Source organism: Octopus sinensis, linkage group LG4, assembly GCF_006345805.1.
Source record: "Octopus sinensis linkage group LG4, ASM634580v1, whole genome shotgun sequence".
In the NCBI taxonomy this organism is placed as follows: Eukaryota; Metazoa; Mollusca; class Cephalopoda; order Octopoda; family Octopodidae; genus Octopus; species Octopus sinensis.
The window spans coordinates 19,264,688-19,279,502 of record NC_043000.1 but is presented as its reverse complement, the minus strand read 5'-3'; the positions used below and the strand labels follow the sequence as shown (position 1 = coordinate 19,279,502).

Sequence of the window (14,815 nt, the reverse complement as noted above, 5' to 3'; positions counted from 1 at the left end):
CTTCCTGCGTTCTAAACCATTTCTTCAACCCATATAGAAAAATGCATCCTTAGATCTGTAGACATCAAACTGAAGCTTCTTACTTTTTATACACTAACTTCAATATGCGAATTTAAATACTTGCTGCTTCACGTTTTCTTTACGAAATTCGCCCAATATATTGTATGTGACAGACTTCTTAAGCTTCAACGTAATGCGGTGAAATCGTCTTTTCGTTATTAAAGGAGAGTAATTTATTCGAGTGTGCGTTTCTACGTCTAAATTCGTATTCTTCATAATCTTTACACTTTTACTTGTTTCAGTCATTTGACTGCGGCCATGCTGGAGCACCGCCTTTAATCGAGCAAATCGACCCCGGGACTTATTCATTTGTAAGCCCAGTATTTATTCTATCGGTCTCTTTTGCCGAACCGCTAAGTAACGGGGACTTAAACACACCAGCATCGGTTGTCAAGCAATGCTAGGGGGACAAACACAGACACACAAACACACACGCATATATATATATATACATATATACGACGGGCTTCTTTCAGTTTCCGTCTACCAAATCCACTCACAAGGCTTTGGTCGGTCCGAGGCTATAGTAGAAGACACTTGCCTAAGGTGCCACGCAGTGGGACTGAACCCGGAACCATGTGGCTGGTAAACAAGCTACTTACCACACAGCCACTCCTGCACCTATATTCTTCATAATCTTTACACTTTTATTCCCAAGTGTTTTCTAACAGTCATTTGATTTGTTTTTTCATTTCTTCTTTTCATCCAAGTTCATCACAACAGGTCAGCTCCTTTTATAAACAACCAGTATAGAATCAGTAATTAAACAAGTCCTGTTATGCCACGCTACGCCACACCACACATGAACAGGTCTGCAAATTTGACACATAACTGTTCATCTTGATCTTGAATGGCGAAATGTCATTTCATCAACGTTGATTTCCGGTGTCAGCCAGTGAGATGGGAATGGGGAAGTCTTGAAAATATATATTTACCGAGTTACTGATATATGCCATAGTTTGGTGTGAGGCATGATCATCTCTCCTGAGACCTTCTAAAGGGATTAAATATTAAGCTTGTCTAACGTTCTATGAAGTTGGTTAAAGAAAGCACAAGACGCCGTACTTCTAACACAGTTTATTGAAGATAGAGAAATCATAATATCGCTTATTACACATACAAGATTTGCAGGTTCACTGGTTTTAAACACGGCCCTAAATTGAAAACACAGCACACCAACAGCTATCAGGTTTAAACGCATAGAGACGAACAGTTGCGAATACACACATTCACAAGCACATACGCACACATATATGTATATACCTATATATATGTGTGTACATACGTGCGTATATATATATATATATATATATATATATATATATGCTTTCATATATAATTTAATAGGTGAAAAGTTCATAGGAACATGCTCAAGCCACTTAGAATAATAAAGAACTTATAAAGAAGTCTGAGTAACTTTGATACATAGCCGTGAATCTGGCAAAATATATCTTGTTCCTGACAAGATTTAAGGTGAAAAGAAATACATTTTGTGGGACCCACGATAATGATGGATTAAATGTATTCGTGCATGCATGTATGTGTGTGTGTGTGGTGTGTGTGTGTGTGTGTGTGTGTGTGGTAATCGGCATTAACGTTGTCGTCATCAGTATTTAATTTATAGCTTCGTCTTGATAGGTGGGGAGAGTGCCAGTGTTTGAGGAGGCTGTTCAGGTCAAGGGTGGTATAGAAGAGCCTTGGGCATTTATGGTAGGGCAGAGTTGGCAGGAGACGGAAATTCGCTCTTTGCATCTTCGACGTTTGATCTCTTGACGTCTGTTATTTTCCGTCTGGTTTGTTCCCTCGACGATAACATGCCGCCCCTTTCAGTGGTTCCCGGTGGTGGTCTTCCAAGTATTTGCGTTAATGGAGCAGCGGAGGAGAGAGGCCTTGTACTGGTCTCGGAAAACGGAATCTGGGAGCTCTGCGTAGGTCTGGTGCCTGAGGCAATCTCCGCAAAGAGAGTTGACGGGAGATGCGCATTTGAGGCATACGTATGATGTGTCCTGACCAGTGGAGGCGTTGTTGTGCCATGGCAGCTTCAATGAACTATATGTATGTATGTATGTATGTATGTATGTATGTATGTATGTATGTATGTTATGTATATATTTATATATGTGTGTGTACACATATATATGTGTGTGTATATATCTATGTATATATTTGTGTGTGTGTCTTTGTGTCAGGTGTGTTTACGCCTGGTAACTAAGCGGTTCTGCAAAAGAACTGATAGAATAAGTACTAGGCATAAGTCCTGGGGTCGAATTGTTCGAATAAAATCCTTCAAGGCAGTGTTCCAGCATGGCCACAGTCAAATGACTGAAACAAGTAAAAGAATAAAAGAATATGTATATATGTGTATGTATAAATATATATTCATACACAAATGGCGGTGCCCCAGCATGGCCACAGCTCATGAGCTGAAACTGGAAAAATTAAAATCAAAATCAAATATGCACACTCACATACACACATACACGCGCAAGCACACACAAGACTTTCTACGTATAAAAGATTATTATTCAATAATAAAATAAACTATGGAGTGTTTATTTTAGATATACCATGATAGGTGTAAACAAGATATACCTTTGCAGTGAAAAGAAGATTCTGTGATTCAGCCAAGTGTTTTTCTCACTTGGTTAGAAAGAAGGAGATCGGCTACTCTGGTAAGGGCAGCTTTTTGCCGCTTTAGCAGATGAGCTGCTTTATGAAATTTCTTGATCACAGAGAAAATCTTATTTTACAGTTATTTATATTAATGGAGCTAAGTTCGTCTTCTCTAATTTGTACAGCACAGTGCAATCTCTGGCACGTAGAATTAACGAAGAAGTGCCGGGCAGTATTTAGTCCTCTGCACGTTTATGTTTACTATTAACAACTACATGATGGTATTGTTTAGGATAGAAAGGCGGCGAGCTGGCAGAAACGTTAGCACGCTGGGTGAAATGCGTAGCCGTATTTCGTCTGTCGTTACGTTCTGAGTTCAAATTCCGCCGAGGTCGACTTTGCCTTTCATCCTTTCGGGGTCGATAAATTAAGCACCAGTTACGAACTGGGGTCGATGTAATCGACTTAATACCTATGTCTATCCTTGTTTGTTCCCTCTGTGTTTAGCCCCTTGTGGATAATAAAGAAATAGGTATTGTTTAGGATAGAAAGGCGGCGAGCTGGCAGAAACGTTAGTACGCTGAGTGAAATGCGTAGTCGTATTTCGTCTGTCGTTACGTTCTGAGTTCAAATTCCACCGAGGTCGACTTTGCCTTTCATTCTTTCGGGGTCGATAAATTAAGTACCAGTTACACACTGGAGTCGATGTAATCGACTTAATCCGTTTATCTGTCCTTGTTTGTTCCCTCTGTGTTTAGCCTCTTGTGGGTAGTAAAGAAATAGCTATTGTTTAGGATAGATAGATGTTTGCTTGTATGAGTGATACGTTTGTGTGTGCGCGCGCCTGTGTGTGTGTCTGTGTGTGTAACTACTGTGCGTGGGGGAAGAGGAAAGTGGTTTTGTTTAGAGTCATATTGCTCATGTACTCTTTTAAATCAAGCAGAAATTATTTAATGTTATGGCAAGATTATTAAAACATGTTAGATTTAACGTTTGAACATTTACTCTTAAATGTGTAACTATTTGAATTATCAAAACATAAACAGCCTGTAATAACAAAACATCTTGTAAAACGGCTGAAGCCGTGTGTATTCATGATTGGTTAGTATTTGTATGAGGAAAACAATACAATAAATATGGAATAAAAGTTATTCAACATGTCTGAAAATGTATTAAAACGCGTTGGCGTTATGTTTTAAACAATTCTTTTCACACACAGATGAACACACTCACACACAGAGGAAGACGCACCAACACATTTTACTTATGTCTGCATATTAAACCTCATGGGCGGTCTATTTTAATAGAGAAGTAGATAAATACAAGTTTATACATAAAGTATTCTTGATATATATACTGATATCTATCTATCTATCTATCTATCTATCTATCTATCTATCTATCTATCTATCTATCTATCTATCTATCTATCTATCTATCTATCTATCTATCTATCTGTTTGTCTGTCTGTCTGTATTTTGTATATATATATAGTTGTTGGACAAAAAAATACAAATTTGTTCCACCTTTAGTATCAGTTAGTGCACTGGAACGTCGAGGAATTAACGCATACGGGTTTCGAAAGGCTATATTCGGGTAATTTTGAGTCATTCTTCAAATGAAACCTGCTTTAGATCTTTCAGTAACGATGATGGAAGGAAACAGCTCCTTCCTTGCTGCCCTAAAATGCACCATGTTTGTTGAATTAAAATAAGATTCGGTGATTGTTGAGGCCAATCAAAGCAATCTAAGTGGTCTATTTCACTACTGTGCTCTCCATATGGATTTTTGTTTAAAATTATTCGTGGGAATCGGCGCATTTTCACCCTGGAAGTTTGCACCACTATCATGGAACAATGATAATAGAATTAACTCTATAGCATTAATTCTACCATGTAGAACGACTGAAGGACCAAGACTATTTTACGATATGGTTACCCATATCTCAATACTCAACCACAGGTGGAGGCTTCTTTGGTTTTTCTCCAGATATAAACTCGCTCCGAGGTGGGATGAAGAGTGAATCTTGATTCATCAGAGATGACATTGTTCCATTCAACTACTGACCACTTCTAATAGTCTACCAGTTTTTAACTTATCAATGTTGAGGAGGGACAGGAGTAGTGTAACAATTGCAGCCCTTCCATGACATCCAACTTTATAGAGCTCACAAACGGACGACTTCGGTTGACACAAATTTGGCAAAATGGTAGTTTATCTTGCCTGTCACTTTTGCTACCGTAGTTCGATGGTGTTTGGACAATACATTTCACTATTCTGTGAACTTGGTCTTCCGTCGTGAATTAATCTTGCCATATCGGTTTTTACCTTGGTTTTGGAATGCCAGTATAATTTTGAAACTGCAAATTTTGAAATATTAATCAGTTCAACAGTTTTAACTCTAGCCAAACGTCTTCCAACAATCTATCGTCTTTGGAAATCAGCTAATTTTAAAATTTTAACTAATTTGAAATATAAACAGGTAACTTTCTGTTTACACCAGTCTATTTTGGCTGACAATGTATTTGTCAACCCGACATCATGTCAGCTGACACTTGCCAAGTTGCTCCTGCGCAGTGGGACTGAAGTCCATCCCACATGGTTGCGAGTTTAGGATTTCGTAATCGACAAATTGCTACTTAGTTCTTTACTTTTTGTTTTCTGATCCTTTCTGTTGAAGTTTCTTGTCCGTGTAAAGACATGTGTCTAGGTGAGTGTGTGTATGTGTATGTTGTTTTAAATATATACATGAGATGTGGGTAAGAGTGTTTTCAAAACTGATCTACAAGATACTCTCACATGTAGAGTTGACAAAGGCTCGCTAGATGTTTCCAATAGTTAGCATGATATTGAACGCGGTAAAAATCATTGTCTAGTATTTGACGTAGCGTTTCAACCAATGAACCGATACACCATATAAACTCTATTCATTTTTATAAACGACAACTTGCCATTGCCTTTATTAATAACTGTATGACATCTCAAATAAATTGTTGTTTGCAACGCTTACAAAGCAAAGCGCACAAGATTTTATCACATTTCCCATGTACATATATCACTTAAAATGGTTGTTAATTGTAATTAGTTTCATTCCATTCATGTAAGAATGAATGCTTCCAATTAATGTTTTTTTTAATATTTCATAATATTTTGTTTTGTTTTATATAGATATGTTTTTTATTTCACATATGTACCAATATTGCATTTCATCTTGATAAACACTGAATAAAAATTATTTGTTTCTTTCTACCTACACCTCTGCACTGAATGACTAATTCTAAACCCTCCACTTTATCTAGATTCACTCATGTCCTCTATTAAACACTGCAAGAGAGTAAACTTTTACTCACAGTTTTTTCTTCTTCTTACACAAGCACAGGATTTCTTAGAAAAATCCTTTGGTTCTGACATAATTAATTGTTGACTGCTATCAATCTTTTATACTCTAATGTCATATTTTATTCACATTAACAATTCTTTTTTTTAATCAACAATTACTCTAATTATTCTAATTAAAATTGACCTAATTTAAATTTATTTGTTTACTTTGAATTAATTTTACCGTCTTAATATTCAAACATTTTTTGTAGTTTATTTACTATTCCCTCATTTAAAGACTCGTTAGAATATAGATCTTGTGCATTCGAATAGATGTATCATTGATTCGAATATAATGACTGGTTAATTCCCTTTAACCAAATTCTTACCTTAAAATATCTCTTGGTATTAGTCATATAGCCTGATGTAATGTTCTGACAAGTGATTGCGATCTGAAACGGGGTGAAATTGTTTCATTTAGGAAACAGAAAGAAAGAGACATCATGAAAGTAAATGTGCTTCAATCGAGAATCAAAAAAAATGTCACCGTCTCGATGCTTCTTTATGCTATTTACACATTTTAACAAAACACATGCCATCTCGACTTCCCATAACTCCATATATATACATGCATAAATATGTATATATATATATATATATATATATATATATATATATATATATATATATATATATATATATATATATATATATAATATATATATAATATATATACAACTTATAAACAAGGGCAAAAGAAAAATTCCAACGCCAAATATGCCGAAAATAGACTTAAATCGTCAATAACCATATAATTTATCACTATAAGCAAGTGTCTCGGAGCAAGCCGACAGAAATTTCTTTAAAAAATTCCGTTATTATCGAATCGGCCCCGATTTCTGAGTTAATTCATAGAGAATTTTCTCGTCATCAGCGATAAATATGAATAAGAAATAAATGAGATACTTATTTGCACCTATATATTTATATATATATATATATATATATATATATACCGGAGTAACACATAAATGTGAAACAGGTTGGAAAAAAGAGTACTCAAATACCAGTATTTTAAGCAGCAGAAAATTCAACAAAATCTGTTACTCTGAGTTTCCCGTTGCCGTTCATCAGACAGTTTTTGCTAGAATGGAACCGATATATCAATTCAATCTAGACTCTTACAAACGCTACACCTTTAAAAAGAAATGGACTTGTTTGATTGGCCCTTTAGAAAAAAACGGTCAATCTTCGAGCGATAAACAAAAAGGTCAAAAATATATGTATATATATATAAAAAAACTTATAAAAAATTATAAAATCCGAGGAAAAATCCTTACATTGAATAAAATACATATTGACGTTAATGAAGAAAGTATAAATTAATTCATAGGAATTAAACCTGTTATAAATATTACACTGCAATACATATTTTTATTAAAATGTGCATATATATATCAACATACACAAAAAGGATGCGCGCCAACGCCATACATATACAGACGTATGAATATAAATCTAAATATACACATAAATGCACATGTACATATATTCACGCAAAACCATCTCGCACGCAAGTTAAAAATCATGTATGTAGCGATTCTCATATACTGAGTAAGGGGGGAACGAAAGAAAGGAAGAGAGAGAAAAAGGAACGAAGGAGGGGTGGGGAAAAAAACGAAATAAGAAAAAATTATGTATACAATCTGTGTAACGGCATTATTGGCATATATGGAGACAAGTATACAAACAAGTTCGTATGGATACATACATACAGTCGTGTATATGTGTGCTTAAGCACAAACATACTCTCACTTACACATACACAGATACGCATGCTTACAAATACATATCCTCGGCTATACACATACTTACATCAACATTCTAATTTTGACAACATTGCTTTTTTTGAAAAAAACATTGCTTTTTTTGAAAAAAAACATTGCTTTTTTTTAAAAGAATGGGTGCATTAATAAAAATATATACGAAAGACATATAAAATAAATATAACACCCTATTTTGGATCATTTATAAATAATCAAGGTAATATAAATAATCAAGGTAATCCTATACAATACAATACCTGAAAACAGGGTCGAAGGTTTTTCCTGTGTATATGTAGAAACATAAGACTTTGCTATATGGATTAAGATCCGCATAGCTTGGAAACAAAATCCATCGTAGCGCTCATCGTTCAAGAGTCAAAATCAAAATTTCAAAAATCAAAAATACAAAATATATACTCTATCCATATGGTATATTTATATTCGACATTTTAAATTTAGCCGCGTGCCTACATAAGTTCATTAGCTCACTTCTTGATTCAAAGAATTATTGTCTTTGAATAAGATGTACATTTTTTCTAATAGACAAAGTTTGCACTTGAAATTATTTTTGTATGATCCATGCCTGTATGGTGCCGCCCTGTCCAGAATGCTCCATGTCACGTTGAAAGGGGGGGCTTCCTTTTCTTTTAGTTCCCAGACATATTTTGCTAGGCTGGTCCTCTTCTATTCTCTGGGTATTTAAATGAATTTTTATGAGAATAAAATCTTGTTTTAAATGAATTTTCTGAAGCCCCTGTGTATGTCTTGTATTCTGATGAGCCTTCCACTTGCACCTTGGCTCTATAAGCTACTCCTTCACTAGACATTTCCCTTCTAACGGAGGAGAGCTTTCGTTTTTGAAATTGCATTTCTTAATGGGCTCGGCACCATGTCTAATCTCAATTAGCTTCCTATTATGTTGGCTAATGTAAGAGGCGAAATTTCTGCAACAAGAATAGCTAACCTTCAGGGTTCTTCTATTAAAAATCCTATAGATTTATGACCCTGCTTAAAATGCTTAGACTAATCTCAAAAATTCCTTACCTATATTAGTCTTTACGTTTGTAAGAGTCTAGATTGAATTGATATATCGGTTCCATTCTAGCAAAAACTGTCTGATGAACGGCAACAAGAAACTCAGAGTAACAGATTTTGTTGAATTTTCTGCTGCTTAAAATAAAGTATATATATATATATATATATGGATTTTGTGCTTAGCAAAACGAAATCAATATCTAAATGTATTGACATGGATTTGTTATAAGTTTACTCTACAAAAGTATACTTACTAGTTTGGAGCATGTATAATAATGTTTAAGAATGAAATTTAGACTACATACCTAAGTTCTTACTCAAAAGTTCAACTTGCTCATTGAACTCATACATAATTTTGAATGTCACAAAGTAATAGTTAGGATTCACTGAACTTGCTGATAAGAAGAAACTGTCTGTAATTACATTTAAAATTGGTTCAAATTCACAGTTAACTAGTTTGCACATTGAAGTTATTCAGGCACTGACAAGAACTGTTTAAAAATGGAAACTGTGCTGTTAGCAGCTGCAATACTATCAAAAATTTGAGGCTTTTCCTAAATTTCATTTCACATCAAGTCTATATAGATTATCAAGAAATATATTTTTCAGTACATCACTTAAGATAACGTTACCCTAGTCATAAGACTGTCATCTGAAAAATTGATGATTCGTATCATGATTAGTATCATGATTCCTATCATGTCACAGCTACTATTTTCTGTTTGCAACCAAGTCACTTGACTTTTAAACAATTAAACACTTCGAGCTGTGAAGTTAGAGAATTAGTGATACTCAACATTTTAAGGATGTTCATAACCTCGATGAGTATTTCATTAGCTTACAATGCTAAGCTTAATGTAAAGTTTGCTGGCAGATATGCTCGATTGAACTGAGTTTATCAAAATCGTCTTTGGCATCCCTACCATTAAACAATATCTTATATTGTTGAGAAATATCTCTTCAATATTGTTATTGTCATTTGTTCCTTATGGAGCCACTCTTGGCTCATAGGGTCGGTTTCCCGGTTCCCCACCTGGACAGGGCGCCGGTCCGTCGCAGGTGGGCTGCAAGATGCAGGAGGAAAGAGTGAGAGAAAGTTGTGGCGAAAGAGTCAGCAGAAGTTCGCCATTACCTTCTGTCGGAACCGCGTGGAGCTTAGGTGTTTCGTCCATAAACACACACGGTCTGAGATTCGAACCTGCGATCCCTCGACCGCGAGTCCGCTGCCCTAACCTCTAGGCCATGTGACTCCACTCTCTTCACTATAAACAGGTATATTATAAATATCGAATATTATCAAGAAAATCGAGAGTTTAAATGGATCTACATTAATTTATTAACATATTGTTAATTCAGTCAATATGTTAACAATATGTTAATAAATTAAGTTATATCCTTTTCAACTCTCGATTTGCGTACTTAATAATGATGATAAAAATAATAGTAATAATAATAATGATAATAATAATAATAATAATAATAATAATAATAATATATATATATATATATATATATATATATATATATATATATTCAATATAAGCTTTTATATTTCTCTATTATTCGGTAAGTGGTTTCAATTTTGAACTCTCCATGATCTGTTTGAATTAGGTTAAGGAAGTGATATTACTGATTAAAATAATTACTGTACATTTTTACTATTTTCATTTATTGTTCTTTCTTCTATTTATAACAGTTTCTGGTGGTAAGCCGTCTACAGTGGTTGAAGTGGATCCAGGAAGTGGTAATATCTCTAGTTGTTTTATTTTCTACTGTCCAAGAATCATTTGTAGTTATTTGTATTAAATCTTTTAATATATACAAATACTTACATACATACATGCATATATATATATGCATGTATGTATGCATGTGTATGTATATATGAACGTAGATACAAAAGCATATGTTGCCATTGCCACCATTTTATATTACAGCCAGTATCGGTAAACGTTCTACTTTGAATGATAGGTTGAGAAGATAAACTTAACGACGAAGTTTCATAGTTCGATTATAGCTATTTCATTTCCCTTTCATCGTTGGTAATCATGATAGAAAGTCATGAACACAACTTATGATCTTATACCTTCTACTGTAAATGTGAAACATTGTATGTCTTCGCCAGGATAAAGGGTCTTTGAATATTGAAAAAATGGAAAATTTGTTATATAACTATGAAATTAATACGCTATGTTCCAGTAAAGCAGATTTAAGCATTTCTCTCGAAAGGCTGAATACAACGCCTTTATAGCTGCAACAGTTGAAGAATTCACTAGTGTGGCTAGAAGCAAGAAATTATTTTAACGCACTGTGCATGAGTACGTTTGTTAGTGACTGAATGCTAATTTGTCGAGTAGCCTTTCTGTGGTTATCCTATCTTAAGGATTAAAGGCAATGCTTTTTACACGAAGTTTATTAGCTTTGGAGGGCATCAGAAAACACTTTCATTATCAATTGTTGTAGTTGCAAGTAAATAATTTAACGTTAACAGGACCAATCATATTCTGTTATTAATTATTGGAAAAGTTATAACTTTGAAAGGAAGAGAAACTGGGAGTTCACTTACTTTTTCATAAAAACAATGGAGATATAAAGTCAGGAGAAATAATCTCAATTAAGAATCAAATTTGGCTGTAGGCTTCACTTATGAGTAAGTAGATCACACCATGGTAACATCATATCCGTATAGTGATATTATATTTCTTATTTAGTATGTAAAGGCTAAAATAAACCATTCACTATACACCAAGGCAAGAGCATTTTATTTAGTCACATACGTATACATACATATTAGCTCACACTTGCCAAAATAAGCATTAGCACAAACATTTTTATTTTTCATTCCTTGCTAAAAATTATAATGCCATTATTATGACTGCATCACCTCCTATACTTTCAAGTACTCAACGTACACAGATACATACATACTCACGTATATATGTGTACTCGCGCGGATGTGCAAAGTACGAAAACCCGACTGATGCTGTGATATTGTGTTCATAAGATGTCTTTTAACCAGAAATGACCTCTTATGTTCGTTTTCATTTTATTATTTTTTATTTTAAATTTTATACATTTTAGTTGAAATTTGTGAGCTTCCTTTCATCCTAAGAACCTTACCTTTAACAATTTTATTTTCAGTTCATTCAAGTTTACGTTTCCTATTCATATCATGTCACCTTCACATTTCTTTTCTATTCATTTATTATTTTGACATCAAACAGGGTTCATTCCTGAATTTCCTTCCCCTTTGCGCGTGAAAGAAGATATCGGTAATAGTTTCATTTACACTAAACAGTGGAATGACCTTGCATGAACATTATAACAATCATCTATACGTCTATAACCATCACATGAATCTTCTAATATACACACGTACGTCTGAGCACCTAATTAATATCCACTCATATAGACCTAGGTCGTTTCATTAATATCTTACAGTGAGTCTGGGAACTAAACCTATGCATTTTACTCATACATATATACACTTATACTCCGAGACTTATGAAATTCTTCTAAGTGATATTTAGATTTACTTGTCATACATGAAAAATTACTTTGGATGTGAATTCTATTTGAATTTATTGGTATCTGATTGTTTTTTCATGTAGTTAACTAAATTCATTTAACACTGAGTGCTGTAGAAATGCCTGCCTGGATTTATTAGCCTTTTTGAGACACGGTGTTTTAGTATGTGTAGTCATAAACAGTGTGGAGGCGCAATGGCCCAGTGGTTAGGGCAGCGGACTCGCGGTCGTAGGATCGCGGTTTCGATTCCCAGACCGGGCATTGTGAGTGTTTATTGAGCGAAAACACCTAAAAGATCCACGAGGCTCCGGCAGGGGATGGTAGTGATCCCTGCTGTACTCTTTCACCACAACTTTCTCTCACTATTACTTCCTGTTTCTGTTGTACCTGTATTTCAAAGGGCCGGCCTTGTCACTCCCTGTGTCACGCTGAATATCCCCAAGAACTTCGTTAAAGGTACACGTGTCTGTGGAGTGCTCAGCCACTTACACGTTAATTTCACGAGCAGGCTGTTCCGTTGATTCGGATCAACCAGAACCCTCATCGTCGTAACCGACGGAGTGCTTCCACAGTCATAAACACCAAAATATTTTTCCTGTTGAGATTGAAGATGATGGGTGCATGTAGAAAACAAACGATGAAGTGCCCCCAAATGCTTTATTGTTGTGTAAAACTATATATATTATATAGTTTTATATTATATCTATTGAAATACGATATCTAATTGGCTGTTACACTTCATAACGTTTGTTTTTTCGGGCCGATGAGTGGACAAATGAAAGAAGCGCACTCTATAAATTAATTGGGAGTTACATGTATGGATCAAAACAGTTTGTTTCAATTTCGTTGGTACTCGGAATTCCAAGAGTGATGCTAATCTTCAGCCGTTTTGAATTTGAAAGAGAAAAGTTGATTGTTATTATCGTAAGGTGGGCCACGATTGGTGTCGTGGTATGATGATTGTATATCAGCGACAAAAGCTACTTGAAAAATACTGCATGATGAACAGGAAATCGACCGAATTGTGGACAGGAAACAACGCGGTACCTTCTATATATATATATATATATATATATATATATATATATATATATATATATAATTATTTTTATGTATATATATATATATATTATTATTTTTATGTATATATATATATATTATTATTTTTATGTATATATATATATATTATTATTATTTTTATGTATATATATATATATATATTGAAGGTACACAATAATGTGACTTTCACTGACATATCTTGGCTGCTGTAGCCCAGTAAAATACAAATGTTTCCTTTTTTCGTGCGTGGTGGCGCGTATGCGATGTTGCATACTGTGTGTCTACATGTAATTTTAGTTTGGAGTGAGAAGTACTGTGTGTGTGTGTGTGTGTGTGTGTGTGTGTGTGTGTGTGTGTGGTGTGTGTGTGTGCTTACATGGTGTTGAGTGATGGGTGTGAGGATGAGTTTTTGTTTTGTCTTAAGTTTGGTTTTCTTTATATTTTAACACATAAATACATTCTTTTACTGGTTGTCTCTCTGCCATATCATCGGTTATTTTTGTTGCTGTTGCTGCTGCTGCTGCTGCTGATTTTGTTGACGTGTGTCGTCTACTGTTCTCTCAAGTGACTTGTGACTCGAGTTGAATTATTACTTTATATTTTCTTCATCAATTTAATTCCTGTAGCTTGCTAGCCTGCTCTTAGAACACACACACACACAGAAACACACACACGCATACACACGCAGGCACCCGCACACACACACACACATATATATAGGCACTGGCGTAACTGTGTGGTAAATAAATACAGGGGCTGTGTGGTAAGAAGTTTACTCAAGAAGTCGTTCATGAATAAGGGTTGTTTAAGGATGATGAAGGGAACCTCTATGCTTCCAGGGGTGAATTATTGAAATTCCAAAGAAACCCTCTTAACACACGCCTATGATACTACCCTACTACTCCTACAGTTGCACATATCGTCAGCCACTAAGAAATATGCTCAAATGATAAATGTCAAGCAATTGACACATAAATGTTTTGATATGGAGCAGAATATTCGCAGTAACGCATCTTTTACATCATGATAAAACATGTACTTGTTAACACTTCCAGAAGCCATGAGAGTTACTGCCTGATATTGCGTCAGAGCATTTTATTAAGGCGGCAGGTTGGCACATTCGTTAGTTTGTCGAGCAAAATGCTTAGTAGTATCTAATCCGTTTTTACGTTCTGAGTTTGAATTCCTTCGAGGTCGATTTTGACTTTCATCCTTTCGAGGTTGATAAATTAAGTACTAGTAAAACACTGGTTCGATGTAATCAAATTTCAGGCCTTGTGCCTTTAGTAGAAACGATAATAATAAGTATTATTGTATGTAATAACTTGTCAGATATGACCCACACAAAGCATGTTTTAATTCATCTAATCGAAGAA

The 14,815-nt window shown here is 34.7% G+C and overlaps 1 protein-coding gene across 5 annotated transcripts in view; it reads left to right on the top strand.

The window, feature by feature from the left end:
- The window catches only part of LOC115210768 (collagen alpha-1(XIV) chain-like), a 150,361-nt gene that overhangs the window by 109,320 nt on the left and 26,226 nt on the right, over positions 1-14,815 (top strand). For all 5 annotated transcript variants that reach the window (XM_036501870.1, XM_029779485.2, XM_036501871.1 and 2 more), the window contains 2 exons: positions 10,549-10,596; positions 12,077-12,124. In XM_036501870.1, the coding sequence (XP_036357763.1) occupies positions 10,549-10,596; positions 12,077-12,124 (96 nt within the window). The remainder of the gene's footprint in view (positions 1-10,548; positions 10,597-12,076; positions 12,125-14,815) is intronic.